The sequence below is a fragment of the Schistocerca gregaria genome, chromosome 4 (genome assembly GCF_023897955.1).
Source record: "Schistocerca gregaria isolate iqSchGreg1 chromosome 4, iqSchGreg1.2, whole genome shotgun sequence".
Lineage (NCBI taxonomy): Eukaryota > Metazoa > Arthropoda > Insecta > Orthoptera > Acrididae > Schistocerca > Schistocerca gregaria.
The window spans coordinates 721,296,738-721,316,514 of record NC_064923.1 but is presented as its reverse complement, the minus strand read 5'-3'; the positions used below and the strand labels follow the sequence as shown (position 1 = coordinate 721,316,514).

General features: G+C 46.0%; 1 protein-coding gene across 1 annotated transcript in view; it reads right to left on the bottom strand.

Annotated features, from left to right (window-relative positions):
* LOC126365816 (ubiquitin-conjugating enzyme E2-22 kDa) overlaps positions 1 to 19,777 on the bottom strand; it is a 98,269-nt gene that overhangs the window by 55,948 nt on the left and 22,544 nt on the right. The window contains exon 2 of the mRNA XM_050008408.1: positions 4,001 to 4,153. Coding sequence (XP_049864365.1) covers positions 4,001 to 4,153 — 153 coding nt within the window. The remainder of the gene's footprint in view (positions 1 to 4,000; positions 4,154 to 19,777) is intronic.

The following is a 19,777-nucleotide window of genomic DNA, read 5'->3' as shown; positions in this document are numbered from 1 at the left end:
ATTTCACATCCCACTGAAAAACTTCAACCAACTCCAGTTTGCTACTCTCAATCAACTTGTCAAGTACAGGTGGACAATTAACTACCATCACCATTCAGTAACTGAATTGAAATGAGACAAGGAGATCCGTCGGCACCAATACTATTCAACTTGAGCTTGAAAAAGTAAACTCTTATAATGCTTGAAGCAGGGAAATGGAGATGAAGGGAGAACACACAATCCTGGGATTTGCTGCCGCTGATGAGATTCTTGGTGATACCCCAGAGTAAGAATGTGCTGGTACTTCCCGATTTCTCCACAATGTGTAGGAAACTGGGCTGCTGGAGCAAGTACGTGCTGATACTTTCCGATTTCTCCACAATGTGTAGGAAACTGGGCTGCTGGAGCAAGTACGTGCTGATACTTCCCGATTTCTCCACAATGTGTAGGAAACTGGGCTTCTGGAGCAAGTACGTGCTGATACTTCCCAATTTCTCCACAAGGCGTGGAAACTGGGCTTGTGGTGAATGACGATAAAGCCAAATATCTTGTTGTGTCACAATGTCAAGCTCTCCTTCCTTACATTGTTGTTGATGGGCATACCTTTGAGCAAGGTTAAGACTTCAAGTACCTGGGGGTTCCATACTGACTAATAAGTGAAGTGACAAAAAAAGTGCATCAACAAATAATCAAAATTAATAAAATTTTCTTTAGTCTGAAAAATTAATTCAAGTCACAACTGAGGTCACAGAAGAATAAGATTCGGCCATACATAACACTAGTACGGCTGGTACTTTTATATGTTGTGAAACCTGCACGACATCAGCAACGACTGAAGAAGCAATCTGTAACTTCGAGAAGAAAGTAACTCAAACGATCTATGGACCCTTCCAAAATACCATGCAAGGTAAATGGGAATGAAGAATGAAAGATGATTTGGACCAGCATTTTGGAACTATTAGCAACTATTAGAACAAAAGATGCTACAACGGTTTGGCCATATCCTGTGAGCTAATAACTTCCTCCCATACAAAGTCCTCCATTCTGAAGCTGCTAAAGGGATGTCTAAGGATGCAATGGAAGTATTGAGTATTAACAATTCTTAAATAAGTGAAGCTGACAGCAGTGGAAGATGAAGTTACAGACCAGCAATGATGGACTGCCGTCTGCAGCAGATTATCTACTCTGCTGTAACTGATTGACCTCCTTTTTAGGGTTCCACCCATCAGTCTGTAAAAACAGAACTCTTATAGTACAACTTTGTTGTCCATCTGTCTGCCTGACTGACTGTTCCAAGCCCATTTTTCACGAGTATGGACAGATGATTCAAGTTGAAATCTCTGTCACAAACTGAGGTTCATGGTTCCTTCGCAGTGAAAAATATTGAAATTTATAAGGCAATACAATCAAAAGATACAGCCATTTATGTCACATATTTTGATACTCATAAACTCATTCATCAAAACATACAAGGCATTTCCCGTTGACCAAGAATCAATGGAATTTGGCAAGAAGCAAGGTTTCACAGTACTAGTGATGGAAACAATCCGAAAATTGTTAATCTGAAATTACATCACATGAAAAAAATATTTCTTCTGTCACTTGTTATCTGACATCAAACTTAAAATTAAAACAATTAGTAGTTCTGCATTTAAGAAGACTTGCAATGGTAAAAATCAAGCATCAGGCAAGGAATGACTTTATTGCTCATATAATATGTTTTGGAATTTATCCATTATCAGATATCCACACATACAACTTTCAATTCTATATAACAATATTATGAAAATGATAGTTGCTATATTATGCTGAGTCACAGATAGGCACAACAGAAAGACTGTTGGAAACATGACCACAGTCTCTGGCAGGTGAAGCCAGACTGCGAGCAGCGGCACTTTAAGATAGAGGCAACTGTGTGGTGGGGGTTAGGAGGTGGCTGGGGTGGGGAGGGTGAGGGAGAGCAGAGTGGGGGTGGGGGATGGAAAAGTGCTGCTTGTGGGAGCGTACACGGACAAGATAGAGAGCTGGTAGGGAAACTAGGTGAGGTTGGGAGACTAGACAGAGGGCAGGGGGGGAAGGGAAGCGTAGCGGGAAAGTAAAGAAGTAAAAAGATTGCGGGTGCGTTGGTGGAATAGAGGGCTGTATGGTGCTGGAATGGGATCACAGAAGGCGATAGATGGGTGAGTATAATGACTAAAGAAGGTTAAGGCCAGGACAGTTCTAGGATTGTAGGATATATTGCAGAGGGGAGTTCCGACCTGCATAATTTGGAGAAGCTGGTGTTGTTGGGAAGATCCAGATGGCACAGGGTGTAACACAATTGCTGAAATGAAGAATGTCATGTTGAGCAGTGTGCTCAGCAAAGGGTTTTCCAGCAACTATCCATACTCGTGAAAAAGGAGTTTTTGAGAAAAAGAGGTTTTGAGAAAAAGAGGTTTTGAACAGTCAGTCAAGCAGACAGTTTTCTTGGCTGACGGCCTGTGGCCAAGAAATAGATGGACCAGCTCCACCGCTGAGCACGCCGCCCAACACAATGTTCTTCATTTCAATAACTGTTTCACACCCTGTGCCATATGGATTCTTCCCACCAATACCAGCTTTTCTGAATTACGCAGGTCAGAACTCTCTCTGCAATATATTCTACATTCCCGTAACACTCCTGGCATCAACTTTCGTTAACCATTGTCCTTACCTATCTACTCCTTTCCCTATTCCCATTCCAGCGCTACACAGCCCTCTATTCCACCAATGCACCCCAAGTCTTTTCACTTCTCTCCTTTTAAGCTAACCCCCCACCCCCGCCAAACCTCCTGACTGCACCTAGCTGAGTTGCCCCACCCACTCTCCACCTCATTCCTGTATGCTCCCATAAGCAGCACTTTTCTGTCCCCCATTCTTAGCCTGCAACCCCCCCCCCCCACCCCCCGCCCTAGCCTCCTCCTCACCCAAAAACACGGTTGTCTCTCTCATCAAGCACTGCTGCTCACAAGACTGGCTTCAGCTGTCAAGAGACTGAGGTTGTGTGTGTGTGTGTGTGTGTGTGTGTGTGTGTGTGTGTGTGTGTGTGTTTTTGATAAAGGCCTTGGTGGCTGGAAGTTCACTTTCTGACAGTCTTTCTGTTGTGCCTATCTGCGACTTAGCATCTCCGCTATTTGATGAGCAGCAAATATCGTTTTCATAATCCTGTTACATTCCATTCTAGATTTTCCATTTTTTAGATGCTATATATTACGTAACTATGAAAGAACAGTTCTATCTTGTCAGCAACAAATCCTGTACTGTCAGAAGAAGGGATACTTTTGAAAATAACCATATTATATATCAACTATTATATATCAACACTGCTGCCATGCCACAGTGCAGCTTCTGTACTGCCACTATACCCCTTATTATATTGTATAATTTGTTTAACATCACTTTAATATTAAAGCAGGGACAACTCCGTCTTTTGTAAAAGATATTATCAAAGCACTCAGTACACTGTCAAGAATTTTAGAAATAGTTATTTTATTATTTATTAACTTATTTCATAAATAAATATCTTTGGCAAAGATCTTTTACAAAATCATATGAGTCAAACCAACTGAATACGGTGATGATCCGTAACTGCCACACTATGACACGAGGCAGCCTGACAATAGCCGCTTCACGTTACATGAGGATCATACCAACCAGATTCTCTGGAACAAGCATATGGAAACAGTTAATTTATGCTTATGTCACACAATTTCCTATGTTGTTTCCTATAACACCCCCTACCATTCCTGAGAGAGAACCTGCCATTGGGGTGTCACAATCTCCATTCTTCTGCTCCCATGCACCTTCATACCATCCTATCCTTCCTTACGTCTTTTTCCTCTCCCAACCCACTTGCCACCAGACCCGTCCATGCTGAGGCCCTTATAATCACAAGCATTCACACTAAGCATTAACTGAAAACATAGCACCTTAGCCTTCTTTTGTATTGCACTGCTGCATATCATTCCAGGTAAAAATACAGTTTTTTAGTACACAAAAATACCTTTGGGGGATTAAATGGATAAGTTTCTGGTACTTTTATTTCCAAAACAAAGGTTCCACCTTCATATGGTGTTTCTGGAGGACCTGCAATTTCTCCTTTCAGTTCAGTGTAATTGTCATTCACTAGTTCCACCTTTATCGCACATTTTGCAACCTGGAACAACAAAAATTCACATCAATGAACAAAGCTTTTCCTCCAGTGCATTCAGTAGTATATATTACACACATATGTAAGAATGATTATGACGATGATGATGATGATGATGATGATGATGATGATGATGATGATTGTGTGTTTAAAGCAATTAAACTACTGGACCATCAGTCCATTCATTTAATGAGAGAAACTTAAAAAGGTAAAAAAAGTGGGGGCTTGGCAGCTCCAACTATACAAGCAAGTCAAAGAGTTTAAAAAAGGGTGTGACAGCAGTTGCAACATGATAGGTAAAAGAAAACAGGGATAACCCAGGCAGCATCTTGCACAAGGAGGTCTAAAGGCACGTCAAAGTGAGGGAGGAAGAAATTAACCTGCAGTCGCATGGGGGTACACGCCACAGAGGGAGGCACACACTCCCCCCCCCCCCCCCCACCCCCCGCCCCCTACAACCAATCCTAAGTGGGGAAGTATTATAGTTAATTTTTCAACTTACTCTCCCTAAGAAAATGCAACACTTAAGTAGTGGCTGTCTTGTCATCTGCAAGCATCTGAGGTAGTGAGGTAGGCAAACAAAGTATGTCACAGATTGGCCAGCAGGGCACACGCAACAAGAACATGTGCTATCATCAGCAGACTACCACAACTGCTTTGAGGAGGATCCTCCGGATGCAGAAGGAACTCATGGGTGAATCTCGTTTGGCCTATGTACAGTCAGCACAATAGCATCTTTCTGGGAGGCCTGGAAAGATGTATGCCACACGTTAGTGGACCCCTTCATCACTATTTACTTGGTTTAGGTCATAACAGTCTACTTTTCCAATTCCCAGCGCATCAAAAAATTGAATCAAAGTTGTAATAGTAATTCTGTCCCTGGTATTCTGACAAAGTCGAACTCCTGCAGTTGTGTCTTTAGCTAGACAGTCGTCTAGTTCATTTTCTGGAATGCCTATGTGGCTCAATGTCCAGAACTGTAGATGTGAACCAGTAGGTCCTCCATGTTGGCGACCAAAAGATTTTTAGGATAGTGTAGGGATATTCCTTTTAAGCAACTCATGGAATTGTCACAGACCTGAAAGTCTGTCATGGCCCGGGATTTGACATACCACAAAGCCTGAGATATGGCAAATAATTCTGCAGCTTATACACTGCAGGCACTTGGCAAAGTGTGCTTCTCATGTCCCATTGCGCATGTCCAAAAGAATAACCATTCCTTTCGTTGAATTTTCATCCGTCTGTGTAGATGCATACCAAATTAGAATAATCGTACAGACCACGGGGGGGCATCAAGAGGGAGACCTACGAAAACAGACTAGAGGAGGCTGTTGGAGATCATTCAGTAGAGTATCTAGTTGGATCTCAGCTGGTCTACCCAATTTTGGGCAGTGCGAAAACAGTCTGAACTGTTGGCTGTGGAACAGAGTTGAGTAACATGGATGAGTAGGCATCTGACAGGTTGTGACTGTATAATTGGCCAGAAGCTGCTGTCGTCTAACCTGCAGTGGTGGAACACTGGTTTCCACCAGAAAGCTGTCAACAGGGTTCAGCAAGCTAAGTACAGATGGTGCTGCCAACCCATGAGCAACACAGCCACTGTCTAAGTGGTATAAAATCAGTGTTTTGTAAAATCTCAGAACTATGCAATCCACACTCCACAAGGAGTTACTAAAAAAATGGAGAGCGTTTAGCTTCCTCATGCAAGTCGCCTTGAGCTGGCGGACACGTGACAGCCCAGTTACCTTGTTGTTACATAAAATAGCACACAATTTAGCCAGTCGATTGGCAAGTTCATTGCCAGGGATCCCAACATGGCCTGGGGTCCAAATGAAAATCACCGAGCATCCACATTGATCAAGGAGAGAAAGAGTCCTGGATAGCTATGACCAACAGGTGGCGAGGGAAGCACTGGCCGATAGCTTGCAAACTGCTCAAGGAGTCACTACAGATAGTGAAGGACAGTCCTGAGCAGAAGCGGACGTGGTCCAGTGCGTGCAAGATGGCTACCAATTCCACAGTAAAAACACTACAGCCATCTGGCAAGGAACAAAGTTCCATGTGTCTCACAAAGGTGTAAGCATAACCAATGTGACCAGCAACCATGGAGCCATCAGTATAAGTTACTTCTGACCCCTGGAATGAACTGAGGAGACAGTGGAATTGGTGACGAAGGGCCTCCGGAGGAACAGAATCCTTTGAATTGATTGAGAGATCAAGACAGAGCTGTAGCCAATAGATGCACCACAGGGGGTACCCACATGAGTGGAGAAAAGAGACGATAAAGGGAAGTGCTAGAGCTCAGAAAGAGCGACTGAATGCGGGCAGCCATGATAAGCCCACGTCGTGGCCGCCACCGCAGAAGGTTAATCTCCGTCTCTGGATAAAGGAGACCATAATTAGGTTGTTTTGGGGTGCAGCGAATGCGGAGTGTGTAAGATATCAGCTGTTGTTGGCCCAAAACTCACAGCAGTGGAATCCCCGACTCTGCAAGATGGCTAATCACGGGGATAGTAAGAAAGGCACCAGTCGCAAGGCGTACCCCACAATGGTGGATGAGGTCTAAGATTTGTAATGTCGAAGGTGACGCAGAACCATAGACAGGACTCCCATAGTCTAAACGAGACTGGATCAGCACTTTGCACAATCACAGGAGAATAGAGCGGTTGGCGCCCCAGGTGGTATTGCACCGACATCTAAGAACATTGAGATGTAACCAGCACATCCTCTTCAGCTAACAAAGATGAGGGAGCCATGACAATAGGGCATCGAAGACCAGACCCAAGAAGGGATGGATGTCCACCACCTTGACAGATTGGCCATCAAGGAACAGGTCCAGATGGGGATGGACGGCACAACGATGGCAGAAATGCATGACACACAACTTGGCCACCAAAAACTGAAAGCCATTGGAGAGAGCCCAAGAGTGCACCCGATAGACAGCGTTCTGCAGCGCCCATGATGGAGGAAGCAATGTAGATACAAAAATCGTCAGCATACAAAGAGGAAGTCACTGTCGGCCCAGCAGCCGCCACCAGTCCATTAATGGCGATGAGAAAGAGAGGGACACTCAGCACGGAACCCTGTGGAACCCCCATTTTCTTGCAAATGGGAAGTGCTGTAGGAGGTACAAACTTGGACCTGGAAAGAGTGACAAGAAAGGAAGTTACGGATAAAAATGGACAGGGCACCACAAAAGCCCCATTCGTGAAGGGTGGTGAGGATGTGGTGGCGCCAGGTGATGCCATAGGCTTTAGGCAGGTCACAGAAGACTGCAATGAGGTGTTGTCGATGGGCAAAAGCCGACGGGATAGCAGACTCCAGGTGGATTAAGTTACGCACCGTAGAGCAGCCACAGCGAAAACCCCCTTGAGTCGATGACAAAAGGTCGCGGAATTCAAGGATCCAAAACAACCGCCAACTCACCTGGCATTCAAGGAGCTAGCAGGAGTTGGTAAGGTTAATTGGGTGGTTGCCATCCAACTGAAGAGGTGACTTCCCAGGCTTCAACACCAGAATAACAATGCTTTCCTGCCACTGGGTAGGAAATACCCCCTCACTCCACAGATGGTTGAAAAGGGCCGGCATATGGCAGTGGCGAGACACTCATAAGTACTGGAGCATTTGGTTGTGTATCCGATCCAGTCCAGGAGCCGTGTCACGACAAAGGGCGAGGGCACCGGCGAATTCCCACTGGCTAAATAGGGCATTATAAGGCTTCACGCAGTGAGAAACAAAAGACAAAGGCAGTCGTTCCGAGCACTCTTTCAGGAGGAGGAACGTGGGTGGATACTGAGTCGGTGCAGAGGCTTCGGCAAAGCGTTGAGCGAAATCATTTGCGACAAAGTTGGGATGGGTAAGGACAACACCATGCACAGAAATTCCTGCAGTGCCAGTGGGAGGGCAATGGCCAAAAATTTACCTGAGTTTCGCCCAGACTTGTGAAGAGGGGGTGTGTGGTCCTATGGCACCCACATTTCATTCCCAGCAAATCCGTTTCTGGAATTTGATTACGTAACGGGCCCGGGTGCAGAATCATTTATAGGCCAGAAGGAGAGGAGTAGAAGGGTGCCGCTTGAAGCGTTTAAGAGCACTGTGGCGGTCTTTTATGGCTGCAGCAATTTCCGGAGTCCATCAAGGGACCATCTTCCGACAGGGGGGGGAGGGGAGGGGGCCCTGGAAGAAGAGAGAGCTGAAACAGCTGCAGAAAGAATGGCGGCAGTCACAGTCTGTGTACACTCCTCAAGACTACTGTACGGTAGTAAAGGGGGGACAGTACCAGAGGAGAAGGCACCCCAATCAGCTTTAGAGAAAGCCCACCTGGGAGGGTGATGGAGCAAGATATACTGAAGGAAGGTCAAAACAATCGGGTAATGATCGCTGTCACATAAGTCATTGTGGACATCTCACTGAATGGGGGGAAGAAGGCCGTGTGACTACCCCAAAGAGGGTTGTGGGCATTAAAGCCCCCTAGAAGAAGGGAGAAGGGAGTTGTTGAAGAAGGATGGTTAGAGCAAGGGATGTGGGTGACCTGTCAGGTGGAAGGTAGAGATTACAGATTGTGATTGGAGTGGTCAGATGGACCGTGACAGCAATTACTTCCAGAGCGGTATTGAGGGGAACCCATTTACTAACAATGTCCTTGTGGACCAAGGTGCAAACACCACCAGAAGCCTGCAAGGGGCCAATTCGGTTTCGACAGAAAGTGTGGAACCCACAAAGAGTGGGTGAGTAAGAATTCATAAAATGGGTCTCCTGGAGAGCTACCCAAGCAGCAGAGTAGGAGGGAAGAAGAAGCTGCAACTTTGGGAGGTGACGTAAATAGCCATTAAAATTCCACTGGAGGATTCTGAAGCTGGAAGCAAAATGGGAAGCAAACGGACCAGAGCCGGTCACACCGCCAAGTCGCCATCTGTCGCCAATAAGGATGGAGTAATGTCCATATAGGTGGGGTCAGCCTCTGTTGGTTCATTGGCTGGAGGGGGGGAAGGTGGCACCTCAGGGGGCACCAGATGGGCCTTGCCCTTGTTCTTGTGTTTCTGCTTCTTCTTTTATGAAGGAAGAGTAGGGCAGACTGCAGCGAGTTCGGCCACGGAATTACGCCTGGCAATCTTGGCGCCCACCGGCCGTGGATCACGTGACCGATGTGGAGTTGCAGAATACCTTTCAGGGGGATGCCGGGAAGAGGATTCCTGGGAGGGAGTTTCAGTACTGGCGGCTACAGAAGGGAGGTGCTTCTCTGGTGAGGAAGAGGAAGCAGCACCTGAAGGGGTGGGTATGGGTACTGATGGGGAAGCAGAGGGGGAATGGGAGAATGAGGGTGAGGTGGAAGGTGTGGGACGAATGGGGCGGGGCTAGGAATCGGAGGGGATAGGAGGAGGAATGGATGTAATTGAAGCAAAAGTAAAAGTTATATGCACGGGATGGAGCCGGTCATACTTTCGACAAGCCTCGGTGTGACTAAGTCAATCTAAGGTCTTGAACTCTTGAATCTGTTGTTCTTTCGCATACACAAGGCATGATGGTGAATGGTGGAGGATGCTGCGCATTACAATTTACGCACACTGGTGGGGGAGCACAGGCACTTCCCTCATGGAGGGGGCACCCACCATCACTGCAGAAGGGATCATTGGTGCAGCACGAAGACGTGTCCAAACTGTAAGCATTTAAAGCATCTCATTGGTGGTGGAATGTAAGGTTTTACATCACACCAATACACCGTCACCTTTACCTTCTCTGGGAAGGTACCCCCTCGAAGGCCAGGACAAAGGCACCTATATCAGTGCAACTGGTTTTAGGGCCTTGCTGTACACAGCAGATAAATCTGACTCCATGCTACTTGAGGTTTGCACGGAGCTCCTCGTCAGTTTGGGGAAGAAGATCCCGGTGGAAAATGATGCCCTGTATCAAGTTCAAAGATTGGTGGGGTGAGACAGAGACTGGGATGTCACCGAGATGGTCACAAGCACGCAGAGCTTCAGATTGGGCAAAGAACCGGACCACATTTTACTCATGGATTCCACTTCGCCATACTTATCTTCAATCGTCTCTATGAAAAACAAACGCTTGGTCAGGGCAAAACTTTAGCAATCTGTCCTGGTACAAACCAGGTACCGAGGGAAAGGTTTCCACCCAAGCCAGCGAGCTTGACCCTCCTCCCAAGGGGTGGCCTGCGAGGGGAAGGCTGAAGCGTCAGGAGGAGGAGTGTCATGTCTTAAATTACTCTTAGAGATGGCCACAGAATGGCCAGGATATTGAAGCTTTGTTGCTTCATGTGCAAGGCATCCGCCATAGTACCATCCACTCCAACCAGAGGCTCGCCCCGTGGGTGCCACCCAGCCACAGCAAGGGCCATCTGGCACAGCAGCCATTTCCAGGAGTTTTGATGCCCCAAAGTGATGAGTACTGACTCCTTGGCATACGTGATGCATTAACAGCTCAGATACTAGCAATGTGATCCCTGTGTTGCCGGGGGCTTAGCCAAGTGGGTACTTAACATGGACTGGCTACCATGCTGATGATCTAGCAGGTAGGAGACCTGTGCGCAAGGGGAAAAGGGAGGCGAGGGGGAGAAGGAGCCTGCATATGGAAACTAGTTTGAGAGTTCATCCCCAAATGGTTCACACTGAACTGAAAACGTTGGAAATTGAGGTCAAACCCCAAGGGGGAGAGTGAATGTGAAAATGGTTGCTGGCCCTAAGATTGCCCTGGACGCACCACTGAATCAGGGGTAAGATACTTGGGCTGCAAACTGCGAGATCGATAGCTGAGTATGTTCCATGGGACACTCTGAAATGTATTGCAGTTCCAGTATTTTGTACGCAGACGTCCACTTCTGAAAGTAGGTGTTTGAATATTCAGCCTATACGAGTGCCACCACCCCACAGAGGATTATGGAAGTCCCCCAGTAAGAAGAATGACACACGTAGCTGTTCCACTAACTTTAACAGCTCGTGATATTAGAACGGTCCATCTGAGGGTAAATAAACATTACCTACTGTCAAACTAACAGGTAGACACCAACAGACACAGCCTCTAGTGCAGTGGTAAGTGGCATCCACTCACTGAAAATACCAGAGCGTTTGAGGGTACAGACCACATCGGATGCTCTCTCGACATTAATGTGATTGGTTAAGTAGGGTTTTGTAGTGTTTTCAGAGCTGCGAGGTGTGCTGTCATAAACAGTGTTTCCTGAACTACTACACCATTACAGAATAATTAGCCAGTAAATAATGGAGTTCGATCAGATGGCAATAGTAACTATTGCATTTCCACTGAAGGAGTGTTGGAGTCAGGTTTGAAAACATGGCTAATGGGACAAATGGGTGTGATTACTTCGTTATCAGGTGGCAGTCTACCTGATTGTGTGATCTGTGGTTATGGAGTATAGGCTCATCCTTTGCAGGCGTGGGGAGCAGAACACCCAAAGACTCAAAGTAGTTATCTTTGTGCTTATCCTTTTTATCCTTGTGTGACTGATTTCTGTGAGAATTTCACCATTTTATCTTCAAGGAGTGAAGAGGATGTATTGTACTTTGGGCCACAGCCTGTGGCTGCTGGTCCTTGTCTAGGAAGGGGGCACCTTGATAAGAGTTCTCATCCCTGACGATGACAGAGGATGACTAGGCATCTCTGGCCGCACCAATCATGTGGAAACCATTGATGCTTTAGGGGTAGGGAGCATGAGAGCTGCCATTCCCTTCCCCAACTGTGGGACAGACCTTGGAATATAACCAGGACCAGGAGGTGTCCTGTGAAACCTTATGTAAGATGGTCTGTGACACATCAGTCACAGAATTTGAAACCATATGTTGGATGAAGTCCTTCAAAATGTTTCTTTGTATCTTGAAGAAACAGGCAGTCAAGTGTTTTATATTCTTGAATTTTTTCTCCCTCTTTAATGATGAGCATTGTGGTGAATGAGGAGGGTGCAGCTCTGGACAATTGAGGGGACTGGTTACAAGGGCTGCCCTCATGGGACGTCTGTCCACACGCCCAATGGATAGCCCCATTAGAACAGTGAGAAGACACATGTCAAAACTTTGGCACCTAAAACATCGCATCAGAAGAGGAGAATAAGGCCTGACGTCACACCTATAAAGCATGGCGTTAACCTTCTCAAGTAAAATATTGCCTTTAAAGGATAGGATAAAAGCTACAGTGTACACACTATTATCCTTGGGTCCCTTCTGAATGCGGCTATCAAAATCGATTCCTTGCCACGCCAAATTAGTATAGAGCTCCTCATCAGTTTGTAGATAGAAGATGACACCTTGAATCCTATTGATCTGGGTATGAGGAGAAATGGTGATTGGTTTAGCTCCTATCTTAACACATGCCTGATTGGATGGTGGGCAATGTTTTGATCAGCAAAGATCCATTTCTCATCTTCTCTATTGCTGCAACCTCCCCAACTCATCTTCTATATTCTCACAGAAAAACAGTGGCTTTGTTGTAGCGAAAAAGCCACCATCTGTTCGGGAACAAACCAAGACCTCTGCAAACTGTCCACATCCATTTCTCCTTACCTGTCTTTCATCTTGAGGTATTGCCAAAGACTAAAAGTGCCATAGGACTGTAAACCTCTGCTTTCCCTGTTCCTGACTGCTGAGATGGCGGAGTTTGATCCATGTCATTGCGGATCATCCACCCCAATGTCACTCACTCTGGCATGAGGATCTCACCATTGCAAAGGCCACCTGGCACAGTAGCCATAGCCCAGAGTCCCGGTAACCTGAAGTGGATAGGCACCTATTCCTTGGCTGACATGTGAAGGTTACAGCTCAGGCATCGGCAGCGCAATCCCTGCACCGAGAGAGTACATGACAACCCCACCACAATGGACTGGTTAATGCACTGGATTGCGGGTGCAGAGGTAGATCCACTTGACTGGTAGTTATGTCATTCCATCTCAAGTGATCATGGGTCTCCCACTCCCTGAGCTTCAATTTTTGTAAAATTTGCTGTGGGTGTAGAGCTATCCCAGAAATGAATCTGTGTTAAATTTTAAATCATAAGCTTAAGTACATGAGAAACAGTGGCCTTCTATATGGCTAGCTTTCTGATGAACGTGAGTGGAAATGAACAAAAATGAATGTTTGAAGCTCTTTTATTACAAGTCAGAAGCAAGTAGGAAACTCTTGCTTTCAGGTCTTGGATAACTTTTGGCTGTGAATCAGAAAAATACATGTGACAAGATGTAAACAGATTAAAGTGATTAAAGAAGAAAACCTGAAGAGAAAATGCACAGGTTTTTGACCCTCTTTGGCATCTATATCTCAGGAAGAAAAAATGTAAAAGAACTACAACTTAGCACCCTTGTTTTCAGTGGCAGGGACTTGGTTCTATAAGCATATTTTCCTGCTTAGTCATTTACTTCTGATTATACTCAATCACAAACATGGTGTTGAATTTAAAATTACAATAAATGAGCAAAGTTCAGATGTAAATATTGCAAAAGGGCCATTTCTGAAATTCTTCTTTCCTAAGCAAGAACGACAACTGGTAGATTAATGTTGGTGTCCCAACTAACAATGAAAACAATAGAAATTTGATGACTCAACCCGTTCAAAACCATTAATTCAGTCAGTTTATATCCCTATCCTGGAAGTAACCAAGTATGGTTTGACACTGTCAAACATTGCTTATCCTGTTACATGCAGATGGTTGTGTTTGCTGGTTTCTTCATCGAGGTTCCAAAGCCTCAGTTGGGTTTCTTTCCATGGTTCCTAAGCCGATATGTGGGTCTCTTCATGTGAATTCCCAAGCATGCGCTACTTAAAATTACTACTTCATGGAATTAAATTTTTCTTCAATGCTGTTCAATATGGCTTCTGGAAAATTTCCTGAGCTCCTGGTCTAGTTGCTGAAGGCGCTGCAATATTAAGTTTTGGAATGGGCACATCAGCAGCTTGGTGGATCATATGGTCGTAATGTGATGCATCCTGCATCATTGCTACAACAATTAAATGCAGCCATTTGATGGTGCAGTGTGCAGTTTGTCTTTTTGAGATTTTTCAATTTTTAGTGAATGACTTGAAACGGTGCATTTTTCAAATAACAGTGCTCTATATTGATTTAAAACAGATTAAATTCTACACAACCTTGATTGTCCTACTTTCTTTTGTCCACTACATTGTTTTTCTGCAAAAATTAATGAAAAGTAAAGTGGACAGCTTCGTGGCTCTCTGTAGATTCAAAGGCTGATCAAGTGCAGATGAACCTGATGTTTTTTAGGTAGCAAGGTGCAAATGTTGTGCTGTGGCTGGTGGAGAAGCAGTTCTTCCCTTTTGTCCCTTCTGCCTTGTGCTGGGCCATGCCTGTGTTACTTTGCACCTGAGGAATGCCTTATTACTAGCCTTCAATGTCAGTTGTGTTTTGTCTCACTGTTCATCATTATGGTCTCCCTTTTTTTTTCTTTTTTTTTTAATGTTCAGCCTAAGTGCTTAAGAGGAAAATTCTAGTAAAATGAGCAAGCAGACATCACATCCCCACTGAAAGCAAAAAAACAGATGAGAAAACTCTTACTGTTAGTGATGTTTTAACTGAATGAAAGTAAACATGTATCTGATGAAAAATGCATTTTGTAGTAATTGTGTACTCAGTACCAACATTAATTAACTATTTATAAAGCAGATACTGACAGCGCACACACACACAAATGGACAAGTTGACCAGTGACATTCAGAAAGTGACAGAGCACTAAAAAGAGAGAGAATTTAATATATTTACAGCAATCAAACACCATCAAGTCAGTCATAATGGACAGCTGAATCATTGTCATAATCCTATCCCATGCATCCTTCTCAGCAGATAACAATACAGTAGTCAGTGATTTGTCACTTGGCATTCTTGGAAAACTTACAATTTTTATATAACTTTTTAGATTAATTAAGCAGTAAAAATATATTTTTTTGGATTCTTACTGGGCTTCTTATTTCACTGGTTTATTGGCTTTCTTATGCACCACAAAATAATTGTTTACACATAATGAGGAAGTGAAACAAGCTGTAGCAATAAAGTACACAACAATGTGTAGGTATATAATATACCAGTAACACATTTTATTACGCACAGCAGACAGATCATATTGCAGGAGCTAAATATTTTAATCTAAGTGGTGTCTGTATTATGGAAGATCAGAGCAGCTCAATGTCATCTTCCTTACAAATTCTGCTTGTCTGCGAAAGGCATAAATAGTGCCAAATAGTTCGCTAATATATCTCCCTTCCATTACAAAAAAATTAATTCCTATGCAATTAGGAGCTAGTACCCATCAAGGATTGCGATAACATTTGAAACTTTGGTATTTCAATGTCAACTTACGAGGCTTTCTTGTACCTTCAGATGATATGACAGGTCAGGTTTTCAAAAGTTCTTCATTACTTTCCACTGCACCCAACAAAGTTGTGAAGAGGTGTCACTGTTACTATGAGGAGCTTTTATGAATCGCTTGCAAACTACAAAGTTATTTTACTAGGAATAACATGAGTGTATCACACTGGAAAAACTGCTACAACACCGTTTTTATTATAACGCCACAAGAAGTCCGGAGATGAAGAATTCGAGCTTCTGAAGCTGGATAAATATTATGAATATCTTCTAACTTAGTTGCATCTGATCCTACAAGATTATTCCTCATGAGGTTTTAGCTGAACAGCTTCACAAGTTCACATCAATTATAGCGGGGGTAAATTTATACTCAACGAATGTTATGATCTGGAACTATTAAACTTTTATGTATGAAACACACAGCTCCTTCCATCATACAAGGTGGTGTGACTGTCAAGTAACTGAGCATTAAATTTGCATTGCCATTAACAAGTTGAGAGAAGTGTTGCCCCTGAACTTTCAGAGATTAATTTATGATTACTAATGCTCATTATAAAAAAAGTTTTCCTGTAAGGTGAACAAAATCTCAAATGAAGTAATTTCTGAGAACCATACTTTTTTGTAAATATGCAATAACAAGTCTTCCTGCAATGGCCAAGGGAATTAATTTAGCTGCACATAATCCATATACTGTGTGCAATTGTGGGTCAACTTCTCCTCTCATTTCTGACTGCCCCCACATTTTCTCTTCAATATAACAATATCAAATGGGAGAGTTTCAGGTGCTAACTACCTGCATCCCTTCAAAACCAGTGCAACAGCAAGTATTGTATATTAATGAAATTCTCATATCATATGTTGTAGCAGCTGTCTGAACTGTCATCAGCCATTGAGCTGTCGGTGCAAACCACTTCGTGGCCTCGGTACATGTCAAGAATCACGAGCAAGTGGCAGTGGAGAGCCGCGCGGTTAACTGAGTCCTTAGAGCTATGTGAAAGGTCCTGGCAAATCCACGACCTAGGTGTACACCATGGAGGTGTATGTGAATGGACCTCAAGAATAGGTGGTAAAGGCAAGGACTCCAGTTCGGAAAGAAGGGATCGGACACGAACTGCAATTGGAACCCCTGACTTGGGCCACCAATGCGGCAGATAAGCCGCCACAGATGGGAAAAGGAGCCAGTAATTCGGATGTGCAGGAGAACTACGAATGTGTGCAACATAAGTGGCCAGCAGTTGTGCACACGTAACCTTCAATGGAGGAACTCCGGCCTCGTCCTAAAAGCTTCTGTTGCTAGGTGAACGCCACAGTGGTGCACTGGGTCGCGTAAACGCAATGCTGAGAGCACCGCCGAACCGTAAACTAGACTCCCATAGTCAATGTAGGAATGAACATGGGCTCTGTAGAGTTGCAGCAGCATAGAGCGATCTGCACCCCAGTTGGTGTTGCTAAGGCAGCACAGTGTACTGAGGTGCTGCCAGCACTTCCGCTTAAGGTGACGAAGGTGAGGAAGCCAACTCAATTGGGCATTGAAAAGCAGTCCTAAGAATCAATATGTCTACACCACAGTGAGTTGACCATCATAAAGGTAAAGTTCTGGTTCTGGATGAACAGTATGATGCCTACGCAAGTGCATAACACATGACGTTGCGGCCAAAAACTGGAAACCATGGGCTAGAGCCCATAACTGCACCTTGTGGATGGCTCCCTGTAGGTGCTGCTCAGCGACACCAGTACTGGAGGAGCAGTACGAAATGCAGAAGTTGTCTGCATACAGAGAAGGTGAGAGACCCTACAGCTGCTGCTAGACCATTAATGGCCACTAAAAAGAGAGATACACTCAATACAGAGCCCTGTGGGACCCCATTCTCCTGGATATGGCAGGTACTATGGGAGGCACCAACTTGGACATGGAAAGTACGAAGCAACAGGAAATTTTGGATAAAAATCTGAAGCGGGCCTCTGAGACCCCACTCGTATAATGTGGCAAGGATATTATGTCACCGGGTTGTGTCATACGCTTTTCGTAAATGGGGGGGTTGGGTGTGGGATTGAAGGGACCAGACTGCTAAGGTCATCGGTCCCTTGTTCCACGATAAAATCACACGAAATAAAAACTGTCAGTCGTTAAAAACGGAGAACTGAGACAAGGGACGACACAATACAAGAAAGACAGACAAAGACCAGACAAATGGAACTAAAATCACACCGAGCATGAAGGTGGTTGGCCGACCATGAAAATAAGGAAAAGCCAACCACCAAATGACATTAAAACCCACAGTTTAAAACCACAGGCCAAAGGCCCAAGTCAATACAGGAAATAAAAGGACAAACACTCAAATCATACGATAAAAACCCCCTGCCCGAATAAAACTCAACACGAGGTCCGCCATAGCAACGTCATCACATAAAAGGGCAGGGAGGGTATCAGGCAGCGCAAACGTCTGCCTGAGTCCTGTTAAAAGCGGGCAGTCCACCAAAATGTGGACCACCGTCAGAGCTGCCCCGCAGCGACATAGCGATGGGTCGTCCCGCCGCAACAAATGCCCGTGCGTCAGCCACGTGTGGCCAACGCGCAGCCAGCAGAGGACGACAGAGTCCTTCCGAGAGGCTCGCATGGAGGAGCGCCACACACCGGTCGTCTCCTTCACCGCCCAAAGTTTGTTGGGCGTGGGCAGGGTGCGCCACTCGTCACCCCAGGCACCAAGCACTTTCTGGCGCAAAAGCGACAGGAGATCACACTCCATAAGGCCGAGTTCCAGAGCCGGTGAACTCACTGCCTGTTTAGCCAGCGTGTCAACCCACTCATTGCCCGGGATGCCGACATGACCTGGGGTCCAAACAAAGACCACGGAGCGGCCGCAACGGGCAAGAGCATGGAGCGACTCGTGGATGGCCATCACCAGACGGGAACGAGGAAAGCACTGGTCAAGAGCTCGTAAACCACTCAGGGAGTCACTACAGATGACAAAGGACTCACCTGAGCGGTAGCGGATATACTCTAGGGCGCGATAGATGGCAACCAACTCGGCAGTGTATACACTGTTCCCGGGTGCCAGCAACCGTTGCTCACAATGATCCTCTAGAGTAAGAGCGTAACCAGTGCGACCAGAGACCATCGAACCGTCGGTATAGGCCACGACAGATCCGGGAAACTCGGCAAGGAGAGAAACAAAGCGGCGGCGGAGGGTCGGAGGAGGGACCGAGTCTTTCGGACCCTGTGCCAAATCCAGCCGAATGCATGGGCGGCGCACACACCAAGGGGGCAGACGGAGATTGGCCCGGAAAACAGGCGGGAGAGGAAAAAACTCAATCCCACACAGTAGAGCCCGGATGCGAACCGCGATCGTACACCCTGACCGGGGCCGCCTGTTTGGAAGATGGACGATCGAGTGCGGGAACAGGAGACGGTAGTTGGGATGCCCTGGCAAGCTACAAACGTGGGCAGCATAAGCGGCCAGAAGTCGGTCGCGCCGGATCCGCAATGGAGGAACACCAGCCTCCACAAGTAAGCTGTCAACAGGGCTTGTCCGAAATGCTCCTGTGGCGAGTCGGATCCCGCAGTGATGGATGGGATCCAGCAATTGCAACGCTGATGGCGATGCCGAACCATAAGCCACACACCCATAATCAAGGCGGGACTGGATCAGCGCTTGATACAGCCAGAGAAGGGTGGACCGATCGGCACCCCATCCGGTGTGGCTAAGGCAACGGAGAGCGTTTAAATGCCGCCAGCATGTTTGTTTAAGCTGCCTAATATGAGGCAGCCAAGTCAACCGGGCATCAAATACCAGTCCCAAGAACCGATGCGTCTCTACCACAGCAAGAGGTTCACCGTCAAGGTAAAGGCGTGGCTCAGGGTGAACCGTGCGACGCCGGCAGAAATGCACAACGCAGGTCTTAGCGGCCAAAAACTGGAAGCCGTGCGCCACAGCCCACGACTGCGCCTTGCGGATAGCGCCCTGCAGCTGGCGCTCAGCAACTGCAATGCCAGCGGAGCTGTAGTAGAGGCAGAAGTCGTCTGCATACAACGAAGCTGCGACGGACGATCCCACCACCTCAGCGAGCCCATTGATCGCAATTAAATACAGGGAGACACTGAGGACGGACCCCTGTGGGACCCCGTTCTCCTGGACCCGGGAGGAACTATGGGACGCAGCAACTTGCACGCGGAAGGAACGAGACGACAGAAAATTCTGAATAAAAATCGGGAGCGGGCCCCTAAGAACCCACCCATGAAGTGTGGCCAGGATGTGATATCGCCAAGTCGTATCGTACGCCTTCCGCATGTCGAAGAAG